Source organism: Columba livia, chromosome 1, assembly GCF_036013475.1.
Source record: "Columba livia isolate bColLiv1 breed racing homer chromosome 1, bColLiv1.pat.W.v2, whole genome shotgun sequence".
NCBI lineage: Eukaryota > Metazoa > Chordata > Aves > Columbiformes > Columbidae > Columba > Columba livia.
In genome coordinates, this window is record NC_088602.1 from 106670073 (window position 1) to 106688349 (window position 18277).

Genomic DNA, 18277 nt, shown 5'->3' on the forward strand with positions numbered 1-18277 from the left:
CGGCTCCATGCTTCCATAAGCCTCCAAATCTAATAGCAATCACACACATACAACTAACCATGCAAGAAAAATAAATGTTAATACTTTATAAATCCAGCTGATATCCCAGTCGTTAGCTTTAAGTAATCTTAGGATATACCCCTAGGATATCATCTTAGGACTTGCTGTACTTCAGATGTAAACTGTGGTTTTGCAACTATGATTAACAAGTGTTTTTGGCACTGACATTACCATTTATCTGGGCAAATACTTCCATGTGGTGAGTGGTTAAGTTGGTCACACCCTTCTCCTTCTCATTACACTGTCTTCACAGCACCATCTTGCCCTGCTCTTTCCAGGAACAAGGACTAGGCTGGTCGAGTTGGTTCTCCAAAGATTTCCCAATAAATTATGTCTCTGTTTAGTGTTTGTTCATGTTCTTTGGCAAAGATGACTGTCACTCTTGTATTTTACTGGCTCGGGATTGAATTTGTGATTCTAGTTTGCCTGTGACTTTCAATAATACGATTCATCACATGCATCCCAGAGTTACCTCTTTGAAAATGGTAAAATAAACCGTTCTTCATCATCTGCCTTCCTGCCTGAGTCTGAACAGATATGGGATCACAAAGGAATTTCCCCACAGTGTCCTTGTCCAACAGCCAGTACAGTAGGCCTGTCTATATAGTTAGGACCTCTAGGCATGATTATAAGCAACAATCATAAATAAAATTCATAGCCCGGAGAGGTGAGGAGAGCATATATAGGGCACCATGAATTGTGATCTTCTGAGGAAAAATGCATTAGTATTTTTGAAGATCATTACTTTTAGGAGAAATGCCTTTGGGTTTTTTCATTTTTATAACTAAACACAAAATTTATGATGGTGTATGTTTAACCTTTAAAATGCTTAGTAGTGGGAAGGGTCTCTTTGCACCCAGGTACATTTTACTCCCAGCAGGCCTCATGGTCATCTGGCCTAGACACACTGGCACTGACAACTTAGACAAGAGAGCTAGCATACTTAATTCAATGTCTAAAAATAACCAGACAAGCAGAACTCCAGATGCATGTCAAACAAAAGAGGAGCTTTGATTTTAGACAGCAGAGGAACAGAGCAAAGAATGGCTGCAATATGTAAAAGAAGAAAGCTGCAAGTCTGACACTTACTGTTTTGATGTCTTCATTAATATATGTGTCATTCATTATAAACTGAGGGTAACCCACTTTTGCCATAACTGCTTTTGCCTTTGAAAAAGAAAAAAAAAAGTGTTAACAGATATAACTATTACTCAGCATATGGCTTTTTTCCCAATTCTATTTCTACTTCATATTATTATGCCTCCCTGAAGGCATTCTAATTCAACTTCAAACCGACTTGCTTAGAAACTTGGTGCTGCAAATGAGCTTCACATCACAATGTGGAGGGTCCAGTTTCTGTTGTCAGACTATCACAGTAGATCTGTTGCTGCCTGCAGAGATTTTGCAGACTTACAGCAATATGTTTGAGTGCAAAATCTTAACAGCTGATTTTCCCTACTGGTTTTCATGTTAATCAGATGGTCAAATGCCTGTTTTTACAACATTTTCCAAAAGATTACAAGAAATAACCTGTTTCACTATGGTGCAGTAGCTGGTACACATCCGACTGTTAAAATAGATTTAATACACAGATATGGATGAACCTGGGTCTCAGCAAGTGCAGACTTGCTTATTTCCACTGAGGGTTGCTTCCATTCACACCTGAGGATGGGTGCACGCTTTTCTGAAGGACACTGTACTTTCCTGAAACCACATGGCTAATCTTAATTTCATTCTCCACTTTTATCCATCTACTTTACAGTCTTTGCCCTTTCCCTAACATCAGTAAAGGTGTTAAAATGAGATACTTCCCTTTTCATTAACTTTGGAGTTTTTTCCTCTTTCAGTCATGACTTGGTCCCACTGTTTATGCAGAATTTGTGTAAAGACTGGTGTGAAGTGATAGGAGCTGTAGATGAGCATTCCCACTTTGTAAATCTATCGCATGAGTATATAAACAGTCTCAGTAATGTCCTCACAGAAATACCAGCAGGCCACCAAGTATCTCTGTGGAAACAGTGTGTTTCCAGAAGAAAAGCAGAAGGATACCCAAGGATAAGACAACACACAAAGAAAAAAAATATGGCAAGTCCATAGAATAAATTAAAGCTATGATGGACTATGATAGCACAAAGCCACTTCTTATGTTTTCGGGATGCTGAACGTAATTTCTCCTTAAGTCTTTGAAATTCCCTGCACTCCTAAAAAATTTTCTTCCAGAGATTTGTTCTTCAAACTCAAATAGCTAAATACAAACAAATATTGTAAGATATGAAATGCAATAAATGGATTAGCCTTTAAACCAACTGCAGCCATACCAACTCCGCATTCTGCTTTCTGCGAGCAGAGCTCAGACCTCTCTGGGGCCGCACTGACTTCTATTTCTCTTTTACTGCACAGAGTGGCTGTTCAGAGGAAAATTCCCATTCCTCCACATGGAAATCCTTGTTCCCTCCTTCACTTCCATAGTATCTCAATACAACAGGGCCTCCTATGACAGCAAGAATTAGAAACATCTGCTCCGTGGACTATAAGAAGGAAGCTGATGGAGAACTGCCTCCATTTAACCAAAATTATTTTGTCTCTTATTTTTCAAGAAGAAATGCTTCGATTTCTCAATCTCATTTCCAATGCAAAGTCATAATCCTCCATTTGTGACATCACAACTAACTGCGGTTGAGATAATTAAGATGTCACAAACAGAAGATTACAACTTCAGGTAGGAAATTAACAGCAGAAGCTGATGAACTCTGCAGCAAAAAAGATCCAATCATCATGCAAATAACCCTAGTGATAAAAAAAAAAAACAAAAACAATGGAAAACAAATGATGAACAGAAAATATGAAATTAGCCAAATTAACTTTTGAGATAATGTTTTCTCATTTTTTCAGAAGCTACAGCAGCCTTTCAAGATATTTTAAATGCCTCACAGGGGATAAAAAGCAGAGGTGTGGAGAAGGAGCACAGTTCCTCTGCAAGTTTGTATATGATCAAAACTGTATGTGTTTTTCCTGGTGGTGTTGCTAGGCCCAACTGACTGAACTTTGCAAAGAACTAGAAAATTTCCATTTTCCATTTGAAATGTTTCAATCCTAGTTGTTATACTAGCCTTGAGAAGGCAAAGCACAAAACTAATCAGTTTTAGTTTTTACTAAGTCAGCTGCTTAAATAAGCTCAGTGGCTCTCGAACTTTCTGTGTGTGTTCAAGAGTACCCATCTAATGAATCATCCACAGTAGCCTCTCTTCTGAATTTACTTAATTGAGCCCCTTAGCATTTTGACTAAACAGATTTCATTTTAAAACTAACTTATATGATGAAGAGTAAAACCTTTAAAAACAATTTTTAGTGCAACTTGCAAAAAAAAAAAAAAAAATCAACAGTGGCTTTTAAAAAAAGATAAGTGTGTTAGTACACAGTCATTTCACCAATTATATAGCCAGTACAATGTCAATCAAAAATTGTTGATTGTCTTTTGGCACATAAAATAACACTTTGGGCTTTGAGCTATATTATATCCTTTAAAAATGCTCTATTTATAGACTGCCTTCCAAATAGAAGCAAATAAATCACACCTTGCTCTCTCTAAATGCAGATTACTATGAAGCCAGTCTAGATCTGGCAGTGTAGCTTTACTGAAAGAAGTAGAGATGAGTCCTGCCCTCAAAGTCATGGTGCTAATTGTCTGGTTATGACCACAGTATGTCTATCTCCAACACGTGGATATTTTGGGGTCTTTGTGAAATACAGGATCATAGATTAGTTTGGCTTGGAAAGGACCTTTAAAGGTCATTCGCTCCAACTCCCCTGCAATGAGCAGGGGCATCTTCAACTACATCAGGTTGTTCAGAGCCCCGTCCAGCCTGACCTGAATGTTTCCAGGGATGAGGCATCTACCACCCCTCTGGGCAACCTGTGCCATCATTCCACCACTCTCATTGAAGCACACATCTGCCATATCCATCTCAGTCTCCTTCCACAACAGCCCACTGAGAACAGCAGCTTAGAACTTCCAGGTTTTGTCCCTTTTAGATCCCATTACTTAAACAAATATTTCCAAAGGTGAGTATGATTCCTCCAGGCTCCTTAATAGCAGGTCTGACATCAGCCAACTTAAATATCATATATAATCTTATAATGTCATAGATAATTATATAATTAATATTTAATATTAATTTTATATTTTAGTAACACTTAAATCCTTTAGTCTTGTCATGGCCCTGCTACATCAGAAATGGAAGACTGGAAAAGTTCTCCCAACTGGACTACTTCAGGAGAGCTGGGCTCACTTGTCAGGCCACCCGTACTCTTGCTTTCTGTCTTTGACAATTGATGACATGAGCTTAAAATTTCCACATACAAGGAAAAATGGTCAGACACTACTGCTATATTTTGTTATAAGGCATACACAAAACCCTAGTAAATAACAGTTTGTCTCAAAGAGTTTTTTGAAAGTAAACTCAAAAGCTAATGTTGCTTGTAGTACTTTGATGTTTTAGGAATTGCTAAAGCTGTCTCTATTTTGTAAGAGATATAGCCTGGAGAAAAGGAGGCTGAAGGGAGACCTTATCACTGTCTACAACTACCTGAAAGGAGGTTGTAGCATGGAGGATGTTGGCCTCTTCTCCAAAGTAGCAAGTGATAGGACAAGAGGAAATGGCCTCGTTGTGCCAAGAGAGGTTTAGATTGGCTATCAGGAAAAAGTTCTTCATGGAAAGGGTTGTCAGGCATTGGAACAGGCTGCCCAGGGAAGTGGTGGAGTTACCATCCCTGGAGCTGTTTAAAAGGTGTTTAGACAAGATTCTTAGGGACATGGTTTAGTGCTAGAGTTAGGTTAGGTTATGGGTGGACTCAACGACCTTGAGGGTCTCTTCCAACTGAAATGATTCTATGATTCTATAACGGTAAATGCAACTTTATTGTATTTGTTATTTAGAAGTTTTTGCTACAAGATGTATATTTTAGAAGTCTGAGCAAGACACACAGACAACTATATATTCTGTAATGACCAAACTCTAAGCTAGACCTTACTAACACTGCATAGACCTTACTACCACTGTAATTCCAATGCCTTCTTAAATATTCCACCAGTCATGTAGGATAACAGACGCAGAAAAGTACACTTTGTTACTACACCAGCAAGTTAATCTGTTATTGGAAAACATAGGTACATGCTTAAACACTATTACAAAGCTTCTGCACCATCTAAAATCACGAATTAACCACATATTTTAGGAGCCTTTTTGAGAATATCTAGAGCAAGAGCTGATGAAGGGCAAACTGTTAGGAGGTTGTCACATGCAGCCCACACCTTGCTATACAGCTTCTCCCAGAAAAGGAATGTGTCTCAAATTGGTCCTAATGGTATGTGTGATGCAGTCAAAAATGTAGAGGTGTGCCATGTTCCCCAGAGATCCTACCAAGCTACTGTCTCAGAGCCACCTTATCACCACCATGTAGTGCATACTGGTGTGGGAGGAACAGAGGAATGATCTTGCTTGATCTGAAACAACAAGCACAGCTCTCTTTTTAAAGGTCTGCACCCAACATCCTGACTCCAGCCTCAGATGAGGTCCAGGCCTACATAGTCCATGCCGGCACTTTGGGCAGGAAGCATGGGTGGCAGACCAGAAGGCACATCTGTAAGTTCTCTGATGCTGACAGTGAAGAACATGCGGCACCTGGTGTAGGGAACTGTTTCCCATAGCCAAAGCAAAACACGTGAGAGGACATAAGAAGTCCTATGAAGTCTTTGGGAATCCCTCCAACTGGGATTCCTCCCAGGGACTTTGCATTAGTACCAAGCCTGTTCAGCTGAAACCAACACACAGCCCATTTTATTTACACAACAGACATGTTAGAAAGCATTGTATTAAGAGCAGGTTTCTAAATTTGCATGCACAAAGTCTCTTGCTTCCCTCACTATCTTCTCTGTTCACTTGAGTAATATTTAACAGTAGTTCAAAGATTACTTATTCAGCACAAGAAAGCAGAAAACTCTTCTACAACTGGCTTGCTCTTTGATAATGAAGTCAGTATTTTCCCCTTGACAAGATTAAAACTATGTTTAAGAGACCAGCCTTCCAGGAGACATGCACACATAGAGGGGGAAAGCAGATTAAATGTGACAAATGTACAGGAACCAGCTACATGGTAATTGTACACGAATCTGCCATAAACGCACCATGCACAATTTTTTATGGTTTAAAGGCTCATTTAATTCCTATCTCTAATTCACATATTAAATAACCATGTTCATAGGAAGAAAAGGGCCAATGGGGTATTTCCCCTGGCTATTGTTAAGTACTCAGCCTACCTTAGGCTGTCGGGTAAATTAAGAAAACTCATCTCTGCAGGCTTCCTCTCCTGCCACCAAAAGTGAGAGGCTCTTGCAGGGGCTGACACAGAGCAGTGACATGCTTTACGATATGTCGTGATAGCTGTTTTCTGTCCCCACAGCCAGAGAGAGTAGGCTCCCAGGGCAGAGGACCCAGAGCAGGACTGCACCCTCCACCACTGGTTATGCTAAATTTGCCCACTGATTTCAACACAGTCAGGATTTTCTCATCAATATGTCTTTCTGCCACAATGAGAACACTGCAAGTCAGTTTACTACAGAGACAAAATTTGTTTATTAAGACCTTTCACTCTTGACTTAACAACTTGCCGACATGGGACAACGCATGTTTCAATGCTACAAAGCAACTCAGTTTCCACTTTAGTCAAATTCTCATTTGGCAACTGAACTTGGCATATGAGCCTTCTGAGAGCCTTTTTTGCCCATCAGAGTATGATTTTGATATTTTGTAGGCCTGTTAGCAACACCAAGTACTGACATATTGTACTTACTGTAGAAAACAAAACTTATATCTCACCCTCGACAAAGTTTTATGAGTCTGACGTGGATCTTCTGTATATCAGCGTGACTCAAAATAACTTTGTGAAGATAATTTTCAAGCTTCTAAAAATATAAAAAACTAATACAATTACAGATCACTGAAAAAACAGCATGAAATACATTCTGAAAGCTAAAATCATTCACGGCAAAGCAATGTTCCATTTAATTGCAAAGATTAATTCAGCCTTTATGTACGTGTCTGGTCTTTTCATTTTTCATTGAGAACAGATGATTCAAGAGCCATCTGGTAAAATTGCTGCATAAATATCGCTGCATCCATTTATCCACTTATTTAGGTTTTACGTATAGAAAAACTAGGAAAGTACATTGATGGATCTTGGTAAAACACAGGAAAGTTCCATCACAGGGCTAAAGTCCAGTCTTACAGATATCAATAGGGAGTGTGACACACTGACTTGAGTGGCAGATGGACTGGGCCCACCTTAATGGTGTATTTTATTTCCTATGGAGAGGCCACATGAAATGTCAAGGGCAAACACAAGTAAAGCAACAACTCAAAAACAAACACTTGGTCTGAAATTATAATTTTAAGAGTACTCCAGAATATAGCTAATGATCCAAGTATTTATTTTTAAACATATCAGAACAATACAAACTGTGTAAATTTTCAATATTTTTCAGAGCTAGTGTTTCATTTAATAATATTTCACATACCAACACCTCATGCTGTACCATAACCCTCCCCTACATATTTCAATAATTGTTTTGAATGTTTTATATTAATCAATTATGAAGACGGAAAATACAGCTATTGCTCTGGTTTTGTAACAGCTTGAGCCTGGGGAGGGGGGAAAAAAAATAAATCAAGTGACTTTTCTGAATAAGCACATCTTTGAAGTAGACATTAAAGTGTTTTCAGTTAAATACACACTGTGGTTTCAAAAGTGACCATGTCCATTTAAAAGCTTTCTACCAGCAAATGATTAAAAAAACCAAAGAAGTCCTCGTCCTCAGTCTTCTCCCTCACTTCTCTCATCTCTGTCCTCCCTTCTGGCCATGCTGCCTGCACCCACAGCCTCTATAAACTGCCGCAGCTCCTTGCTGCATCATTCTGGGAGATCACTGAGTTCACTAACATGGCAGAAATCTATCCAAGTTTTTCCCCTGCTATTTTTCTGCCACATCAATGAGCTGAGTCACTACACAGAGAGAATTAGCAAGTGCTGGAACCAGCACAAGACAATTGCTGGGAACACATGATGTAGGAAAGCAGAGAAGGAACAGCAAAGGGATTGTGTGGGGGACTACAGTGGGTCCGTGGATTCCCTGACAGGATTGTGTGTTACATTTGTTCACCCCTTTCTCTGAATCAGCTTTTGAAACCAAAGCCTCACTCAAAGTAAACTTCCTGACAAGAAAATATTACCTAATACACTTAAAAAGGGACCGCACCGTACATTATGTTCCTAGGAAAAGAAGGGGAAAACTAACAAAAAAATTCTAAGCAAACTGTTTGTTAGTTGAGGTTATATATTCAATCTTAATATCCACTAGCTATCAAGATGATATTATTATGACTAACCATAAAGTTGCAAGAAACAAAGTTTTAACAGGACTGCCATGCACAGAACAGAGTCAGAAAAAGCAGCCATGTACATTAGTGCTACTCTTTCCTGTCCTAAATCCCTTTTGCTTCTGGCTCTCTAGAAGACAGAGACTCAATCATCAGTTCAAGCACTGTGACAGTAATTTCAGTGGAATTAATTTTTCAGTTTAAACTAATCCCACATTTATTTATTTTTTAGCAATAGAATTGAACTAAATTACAGAAAATCTGAAAGAGTCTTACTTATATAAAAATACAAATTCACTGTGATATTTTCTCAAGCATAACTCATTAGTTCAATGCAGCAATATAAATAATATACCTACTCATATTTTCTCCTACCAGCTTTGTTCCAAACTCATTCTGCTGCCAGCAACGCTTAATTTTGCTATGGAATTCATTTGTCCATTTTATTTTAATTCCATTTTCTATTTGTAATCTTGGTATGACAGTTATCGCAATTCTACTATTTTATACATAGAACATTATATATGACAGACATAAATGCTGTCTTTCACCAGCAGAACCACAGCACTATAATTTAAATACATTTCTTCATGGCACACAGCAAATATCTTCCTCTGTGATTACACAATGCATAAATGTACTTGTACAGCAGACCAGCACAAGTGAGTACCTGCCAAAAGATCTAACCATCACTGTCCAAAGCTCTTTAGTCAGTTTTAAGCGCCTCTGGGTTCTCTGTGAAGCTGGGATCACACCTGTAGGCCAGAAGAAAGGGCAGTGCACACATATTAAAACTGACTCAGCCCATGCTAGGTCCAGCTATGGCACCATGTCACCACACCAGCAGTGACAGGTTCCCTCCAGCATGGGGATTTCTGCACTGGATTCGCCTCTATGCATCTGTGGATCACTTAGGGCATAAGTGCACCAGGGTTTGTGCAGACAGCTAGGAGATCCTTCAGCTGCACTTCAAATGAGCCAGAAGCAAGTGTTGTGCTCTGAAACAACAGAGCATCATTAGTAATGTGCTGGTATGAGTATATGTGTGCCTCGTGGTGCATACTGCTCAGCTGCCTTTGACATGGCTCTAATTAGCTCACGCACCTGAGTTAAGCTTAGACACTTCCTTAGCGCTTTAGAAGACTATACCCTCCTCATGTCTTTATTTTCAGCCAATGCTTTGTGTTTTCAAATAAAATTCACTCTTAAAATAAAAGCAAACAAAAATAAATAAAATGCAAAAAAAAACCCCACCACACAACAACAAAACACAATTCAAATGATCTTCATCTGTCTTTTGAAATAACATTAGATATCCTTACCCAACAAATTTTGCACCAGAATCCTAAGGATTTGCAATGACACAAAGAAAAATCCCCCTTTGACTGGCCTTTGGCACATTAGTAAGCTGCAGAAATAATGTTGCATTTTTTGTAGAAACTCCTTCCTGGACTCATTTCACTGCTCACAGCCAGAGCTCCTCACTAGTCGACCTGTACTCCCACTATCATGCCACCTCTTGCTAGAAACACACCCACCTTGCTGCAAAACCTTTTCTCCTGTTTTTGTTTAGCTCTGGGAAATCAGCAGGTTTAACAAAAAGCAATGGGCTGACAAAATAAAGGTCTCCAGGGCGCCAGAAAGCCCGGTGTGCTGCTGAGATTGCTGGCACCAAACGCTGAGAGAATTACAGACCCAGGGACCAGGAAAGGGCAAGGAAGCTCTCTCCCCATCACAGCTGTATGGGTTACAAAATACTGCAGCATTTCTTTCGGCAGTTTTTTGCAAAACTCTGAATAACCTGTTCCAGAGAGGGAAAGCTTCTGACCTTAGCCTCTGCTTGCATCAGTTTATATTCATTTAACATTTTCAAGGTTATCTTTGCTTAGCAAACGTTGCAGAACAACTTTAAAAAAAAAAAAATAATAATAGAATGTGAAAAATTCTCTTTTAATTTCTAGCCACAAGTGAGAATCAGACTGTCTGAGATCAGACATGACTAGTTCTTACACTACTCTAAAACTGAAATGGGGACTGAGGACCTAAACATAAGCATTACTCAGCTCAGGACTTGCAGGTTTTGTCCAGCTCTGGGGAGAAATTCCTTTTGCTTGAACAGGGACTCCAACCAGAAGCGTTCCAGTAAGCATGCCACCACCAGTTCTATGTGCCACTTAACTACTGGGGAGAAAGCAGATGCACACATACACAAAGAAGCAGGCTGCATAATACAGAAAAAAACATACACAGGAAATGCCTTACTTCCTACTCAAGACCAAATCTCTACTCTGAATCTTTGCATACTTTATATTTAAATAAATTATATTTTTGCATTTATTTCCACATTGATAGAACTCAACACTTACCCAGAAAACTGAGCACAAGACACCTCACAGCTCCCTCATGAAGGAGGGAGCCAAGGAAGCATTTATTCTTAGGAACAGCACCCTGGCTTCTGAAAGGCCACTAAAGGAGCACATTTCTGAGTCTGATGACCTCCTTGTGATAAAGCTCCTCTAAAAGTAAATTCCAGAAACACCAGTAATTGAAGCCATTTAAACATTTCACAATGTTGCTTCAGACCTCTGTGACTAGTACAATACCTGAGCAAGCTGAAATGCTGCTAAGGATCCTGGTCCTGGACAGCTTGGTGTCCAAGGACTAAAGGTCCATGCCTGAGCACCAGCCCACGTCCCAGCCTTGCCAGGCTTCCCGCCTGCTCCCAGTGAGGGGGCAGCTTTCCTTTCAGTGGCTTGGGCAAGCCTATGCATGACATGGAAATCACCACAGCCAGGAAACACACATTTGTTGGGAACAGAGAGGGAATACCAAGAACATATCTGTGCATACCCTCGTAGGCTCCTCTTCCATACAGAGGATGAGCCTCCCATACCTCAATATCTGTTACTGGTGAGATGGGGGACTGTAATGTCTTTGTAACTGTTCCACTACAGAGGCAGTTTTACTTGGTAAAATAACAAAGATAACAAAAATTAAAGCTGAAACTGTCCAAGACTTCCATAAGGTGATGGAGGACTTCCTGCTCTGTGGAAGAATTAATCTGCCTTTTAGCATGCCATCTCTATCATGGTGCACTTCTACCACAAAAGTTTCAGGTTCACCCCAGTCCCCAGGCATCTGCAGGTGTGTCCATCCATCTGTCTCTCTCCTCCTATTTCGAGTATGAGATTTGTCACAAGTGTTTTGACGCCATGCTCCCATTCTGCCCTTACGAAGTTGTGGCTGAGTCTGAAAAATGACAGCTGTGAGATCAGGGTTAAATACGATTTCCTCTCCCTTCACCTGTTTTCCACTATTTGTTTGCACAGTGCGCAAATTATTAATGGAACTGACATCCCTGCACAACTGAGTGAGCAGTAGTAGCAGCCAGATAACAAGGGAGAAGCTGACAGCAAAGACCTAACCCCAGAGATAAGAGATAAGCAAACACGTAATGGCTATTATTATACTTTCAACTCTGGCCAACAGAGATGAACATCTCCTGTGGTTACTGAAAAGAACAGCCCAGTCCTCTTGAGAAAGTTACATTAAATTCAGGATGAGAGAGAGATTATTCTTTGAGTTCAAAAATTAAAAGTTTGAAATGAGAAATAAATATTTGGTTTTAAAGAAAAAAAATGTTTTTAATGTGATGGAAAGTGAAGGTTTATTTTTGTTCAGAGGAAAGCGTGTAACACTTCTATGCTAGAAGTAAAGTACCTTGCATTCTTGGAATCTTCCGAGCGAAAAATGTTACTCTAAACATTGGCGTTTTCCAAACAGCTATCTCAAGCTATCGGTGTGGGATTGGCAGCCTCAATGTCCCAACCAAAATCCAGACTGGGTAAGCAGAGCAAAGTTTTCAAATCCCCAACATAATTTCTGAGCCCTGCAGCATCTACTTCACTTCCTGCTTCCCACTGAGTTGTCCCCTCTTCTTCACATGTCCAAGGCACATGGTAGGATCAAGATGAGTTACAACATGAAGATAAGCTCCTGTGATACATTTAATGCCCAAGGAAACTGCAGACATGTAGTTAAAGAGTAAAAATGTGACTCTGCCGCTTCTCCAATCCAACACATATTTCAGCTTTATCAGGAGACTTGCTCCTTTCTCCCTGCAGTGCAACTGCTACCATATGGTCAGGACCTCAAATTTTTGAATCCAGCCAAAGACTACCCTAATTTCAGAAAGTTCATTTTCACAAAGGAAAAGTGTGGCCAAGTTTCAGTTGGCACTAAGCAGAAATATGTTTACCAGTTTAGAAATGACGAGGGTCTTTCAAGAAGATTTGAATCAAACTTCCTAGTAAAATTGGAAGTCAGAAGCCATTCCATTGGCTTTTGAACAGGAATGAAGTGCTTAAATGCAACTAGAGCCTTTGGAAATTTCTCCCCTTCCTAGCTCTTCTGAAGTGACTCTGGCAGCTTCTATTAGTGCTCTGAAGCAGTCTTACACTTTGTGAAGTCCTCTGAGATTCTTGAAACAAAGGTATAAAGTAATCTTAAAAGTACTTGTAAAAGGTGTCTTGCGATGTTTGGTTTTTAAACTCCATCCCCCTCTTTTACAAAGTATTGTTCTTTCAGCCTTGTGCTGGCCTTCATTCCAGAAAAATCCCACTTGAGATATGGGAGGTGTTGAGAGCTGGTTCTTCTGTCATATTTTTGCATTATTTTGCATAGAAGGAGTCCACAGACCCCACAAAGCACAACAGGCATTTCTTCTTTTTGCAGAGTACCAAGTAATCAGCATGGCATTAAGCAAGATTATTTTCAGCTCCTGAAGCTGTAGTGTCTGGCCTTTTTCTGGGTATGCCTCAGATCTTGATGAAAAGTTATTTTTCAGAACTGTGTCTAGTGCAGGCCCTGGATAGTCTATGTGAACAAATGCAGGAGGCTGCGTACTCCATGAATGTATTGCTGTGGCAGGGTTATATGGAAGCAAGAGAGAGCACAAGAAAAGAACAGGCAATGATGATTCTCTGGTTTTCCCACTACAAGAACATAGGGGAAGAACACAACATTTTCCAGACGAGCAAAAGGAGATGCTTTCTCACATAGAACACAGTGAGGCAGTGGAACTCATTGCCTTGGGAAGCTGCCGATGACAAAAACTGTCATGGATTCAAAAAGTCATTAGACAAACAGTAGAAAAATATGAATAAATACAAAGACACCACTTCTGGCTCAGGAGGCAGCTGAGCTGCAGATTGTGAGAGGCCAGGAGAGGATAGCAGGAATGTGTCCCTTTATGCTCACCCTGTCCTTATGTTCATCTCTAAACATCTGCTACTGTTTGGCCACTGTCTGAGCCAGACACTGCACCTCTCATCTGAGCAGCATGGCTGTCATGTTCATAGTGAAATCACCCAAATGTGGAGGGAGAGAGACCACAAAGAACTGTGAAAGATGGCAGGGGCTCAGCTGGTTGACTGGAGGGCTGGATATGGCCAGTAAGTTCCAGCTGAGAAGCGAATGGCTTCAGTGGAATAACCCATGGACACCTACCTCATTTAAAGTACCTACACTTTGTTAAATCAGGGGCTTGTACAGATGGCTCTTGATTTCCTAAGGGCTATTGGCCTAAATTACACTGCATTATCCTGGGAGGTTTGCTGTAGCTCTCTGAAGCAGCAGAACAAACCTAGCAGGCTAAACAAAGGTACCTAAACACTGCCTGAGAGAAACACCTATAGCTAGGCACTATCCTTACATTTTCCTGTGGTCTTCTTGCCTCAGTCTTCAGACTCAGAGACATGCGAAGAAAACAAATATTGCGTATACATACAACTTCCTTAGAGAGAAATAAAGCCAAGCAGCAGGCAAGTTCAGTAGGCAAAAAATGATTGCACAGTGACCTTGGGATTTGTGCTCCATGGCCTAAAGAGGTTAATAATATTACAGAAAAATCTTATTAGAGGAAAAACAAGCTTTTTTTGGCTTATCATCCATGATTTAAAAATAGCATTGTAAAGCAAAAAAATTAGCTTCCTACAACACAGGCAATTTTACAGAAGATTTGGAAACTTCCAAAAAACAGGCTTTTTTGTAAAATCCTCTTTTTCAAGCTTCCTGTTAAACTCAAGCGCAAAGGGCATTTCAGGAAGGTAAAAAAAAAATAAAATAAAATAAAATGAAAAATATTAATAAAATAATGGCTGCTGCCCAGGAAAGGGAATAATTTTACATCTCAGTGATGATCTTCCATTGAATGACCCTTTGAAGAGCACCAGCAATAAATTACCATTTTAAAGATGAGAGCCCTGATTACACAAAGTCATGTCAACTGAGTTTCAGTTGCGGGTTCTCCCTTTTCCCCGTGCCCCCCGCCCCGTTACAAAACGCAGTTGTCATTACCATTTGGCTGACATAGCTGCAGTCTGCACCTTTGTTGTAAGGGAAACAAAAGGCTCTCCTCTCTCCCCCTCCCTGTCATCCGCCACCCTTCTCAGAGGCTGCAAGGTGGCCTGGAGCTCCCCTGGTACCTCAGCATCTGACAAGGGATTTTTCTGCTTGGCTTCTGTAACTCACAAGCCACGTACTTCAAGACTGTTGTCAGACACACCCTTGGAGCTGCACTCATTTGAATGATTTCTCTGTTCTTCAAATGAGGGCAAAATTTAATGACCTTTACAAAAGAGAGAGGCTAAAAGGGCAAGAAGAGGAACCTTTTGCTGTTATTTTTTTAAAATCAGAGATCTCAGCTGAAAATTTGGGAGGTTAACAGGCATAATATAAGGAAATTTCAGCTTATAGTCAAATACAGAGCAATAAAGCAAGGCTTGCACAGAGCAGAGGAAGAAGGACAGGGTAGAAAATGAAGCATCACAGCACAGAGCTGAATGTTTCTCTCTGGCTCAGAGATCCTTTGGAAGCAGCATGAGCTCCATCCAGAGAGCTAGGTGAAAACTGCACATGAAGACAGATCGAGTCACCTCACCCTGCTAAAAACTTCCTTTGCAAGATTGGCTTTTAGATGGTCTGGTTTAAATCCATGTTTCAATCACAGAAAGAGAGGAATGGAGGGAGGCTAGAAGGAAATTATTAGATGTTATCACATTATATTGTTTTGTTACAGAGGGAAAGTCAAACCTTAACTGCAAAGTATACAGGGGCTAATTCTGATTCTCAGAAATCAAGGCTGCAAGACGATTGTTCCCTATGCCACACAGACTAGCTGATTTGATTCTTTAAATATAGTGTGGGCTCATCAAATTAAAAATGTCCCCTCTGAGTAACTTAAAACAGCAAAACAGACACAAAGAGAGTCACAGACAGAAAAGCTTTTCAGTGATTAGATGGAGCTGACAGGCTGCCGAAAGCAATAGTCAAGCATTGATTCTACCAGAGGGCCTTTTCTAAGTCCTTTGGAGGTCAATGATCCTTTTGATTGCAAAGCATCAGGCTGACAGCAAGGTACACAAGTTTGCGCTCAGCCAAGTGCACAAGGTGGGCATCCGTCAGAAAACAGACAGCAGAAAACACGCGAAACAGTGAGTATCCAAATCACAGAGGGGATTTGCAGTTAATTCTCTTTAAAGCCTGCCAAGTCATTTGCATTACAGTGTCATCTTCTAAAGATACAATCAGCATAAGGAACTGAAGAGCAGTCTAAGATGAGAGGTTTTTCTAGGAAGGCTCTCCATGCCCATAGTCCAGACATCCAGATCCTCCATTGACCTTATTCTTCATTCAGTAAATGAGTAAAAAATTCATTTATGGCCAAAATATGCCTGAAGTTAAAGGTAAGGGTAATGACAAATTAAATGGATAACCTGGAGCAGGCCCAGTAAATAGAACTCAACAGGTTTCTACAGTTGCTTTCTTTCCAGAGCATTCAAAGAATTCGAGAATGCAATGAGGTTAAAAATACAGAGAAAGAGCAAAATATATAAATCACAGTCACTTCCATGCAGCATATGGTTCTGCCATAGAACTTCAGGCAGGAGCTCTACTCTGCATTGCTATATAGGACAATTTGACAGCTACTGATGAAAACCTCAAAAGATCAAAACATTCTTTACCTAAGTAATGACTTCCTTCCTTTACTTAACTGATAATAAGAATAGTATATAGAATATTTTAGTTGGAAGCAACCTACAATGATCATCTAGTCCAACTGCCTGACCACTTCAGGGCTGACCAAAAGTTATTATTAAGGACTGTCCAAATGCCTCGTAATTGCTGTCCCTCGTGGGACATTCCTTCCAGCCCTTTCACCACCTTTGTTGCCTTCATCTGGACTCATTCAAGGATCTTCACATCCTTCTTAAATGTTGGCACCCAGAACTACACACAGCACTCAAGATGAGGTTTCACCAACTCTATATACAGCAGGGCAATCACCTCTTTTGATTGTCTGATTATGCTGTGTTTGATGCACCCCAGGATGTGGTTTGCCCTCTTGGCTGCCAGGACACACACTACTGATTCAGTTTGAGCTGCTGTCAACCAGCACCCCCAGATTCCTTTCTACAGGGATGCTCTCCAGTTACTCCTTTCCCATTTTATGATTGTGCCCAGTACTACTCTGTCCTAGGTGCAGAATCCAGCATTTGGACTTTTTAAACTTCATCCCATTAATGAACTGCCCAATGCTCCAATCTATCTAGACTCCCTGCAAGACATCTTGTCCCTTCAGGCAATTAACACCATCTCCCAGTTTAGTATTATCAGTGAACTTGCAAATGGCGGATACAACTCCTGCATCGAGATCATTGGTAGAAATATTGAACAGAATTGGCCCTAGGATTGAGCCCTGAGGAACACCGCTGGTGACTAGTCACCAGCCAGATGTAGCCACATTCACTACAACCCTCTGAGCCCTGCTGTTCAACCAGTTCTTCACCCAGTGCATCATATACCTGCTCATCTCACGGTTGGACAACTTGTACAGAAAGGTGCTGTAAGGGATAGTATAGAATCACAGGACAGAATTATAGTATCAAAAGCCTTATTAAAATCTGGAAAAATTATATCCACCATCCTCCCTTCACCCACTAGGCAGTTTACATTATCATAGAAGGATATCAGATGAATAATTAAGCAGGTTCTGTCTTTTGTTCTGGAAATATAAACAAGCAGAAGATGCTCACATAGGATAGAAATTTATTTCCAAGCAGAATATCCTACCCCATGATGATACAACTTGCTCTTAGTTCAAGAACAAACTAAGCTCCTTCCTGAACTCTGAAATCTATGGCATTGGCACTATCCTTACAGTTGCAGGTGACACCTATTGACAAAGAAATTTCACTTTTACAGATCTATGTAATGAAGTATTTTTTTTTTGCTGAACAATCAAACACCCCCACTTCAAAATTCCTGTTGTCTGTGCTGCTTTATTGAAGTATAAATATTAAAAAAGTGACAGCATAATGTACTGGGCTCATGAGATTTAACTGGAACAGAATAACAGACTTGGAAGGTCCTGTTGTATTATAAATCTTAGATATCCCCAGTGAATTAACTGACAATACATGTAATTAATCTATTTCTTGAATTAAAAACTTGCCCACCCGAATGTCCCAGGACAAATCCAATATCTACTATTAGCAATAATAGTATTTAATAAACATACACAAACTCCATGTCTGGAAATTTACCAAAATGTCTCTCTAGACTCTTTCCTTCTAGCCAAGTAGCTGTTTCTGTGAATCTGAACTTAAACTTGCAGTCGTAAGTCCTAACACATAATTGTTGCTGCAATTTCTAAGTCATTACGTAACACTCGTGTTTACAAGCTTGACCTTGTTCCTATGTCAGTAAACTATAAAACTGTTGTT

General features: G+C 40.1%; 1 protein-coding gene across 4 annotated transcripts in view; it reads right to left on the reverse strand.

The window, feature by feature from the left end:
- Positions 1-18277, reverse strand: part of PHEX (phosphate regulating endopeptidase X-linked) — a 125979-nt gene that overhangs the window by 39175 nt on the left and 68527 nt on the right. For all 4 annotated transcript variants that reach the window (XM_005503727.3, XM_065071368.1, XM_065071386.1 and 1 more), the window contains exon 13: positions 1150-1227. In XM_005503727.3, coding sequence (XP_005503784.1) covers positions 1150-1227 — 78 coding nt within the window. The remainder of the gene's footprint in view (positions 1-1149; positions 1228-18277) is intronic.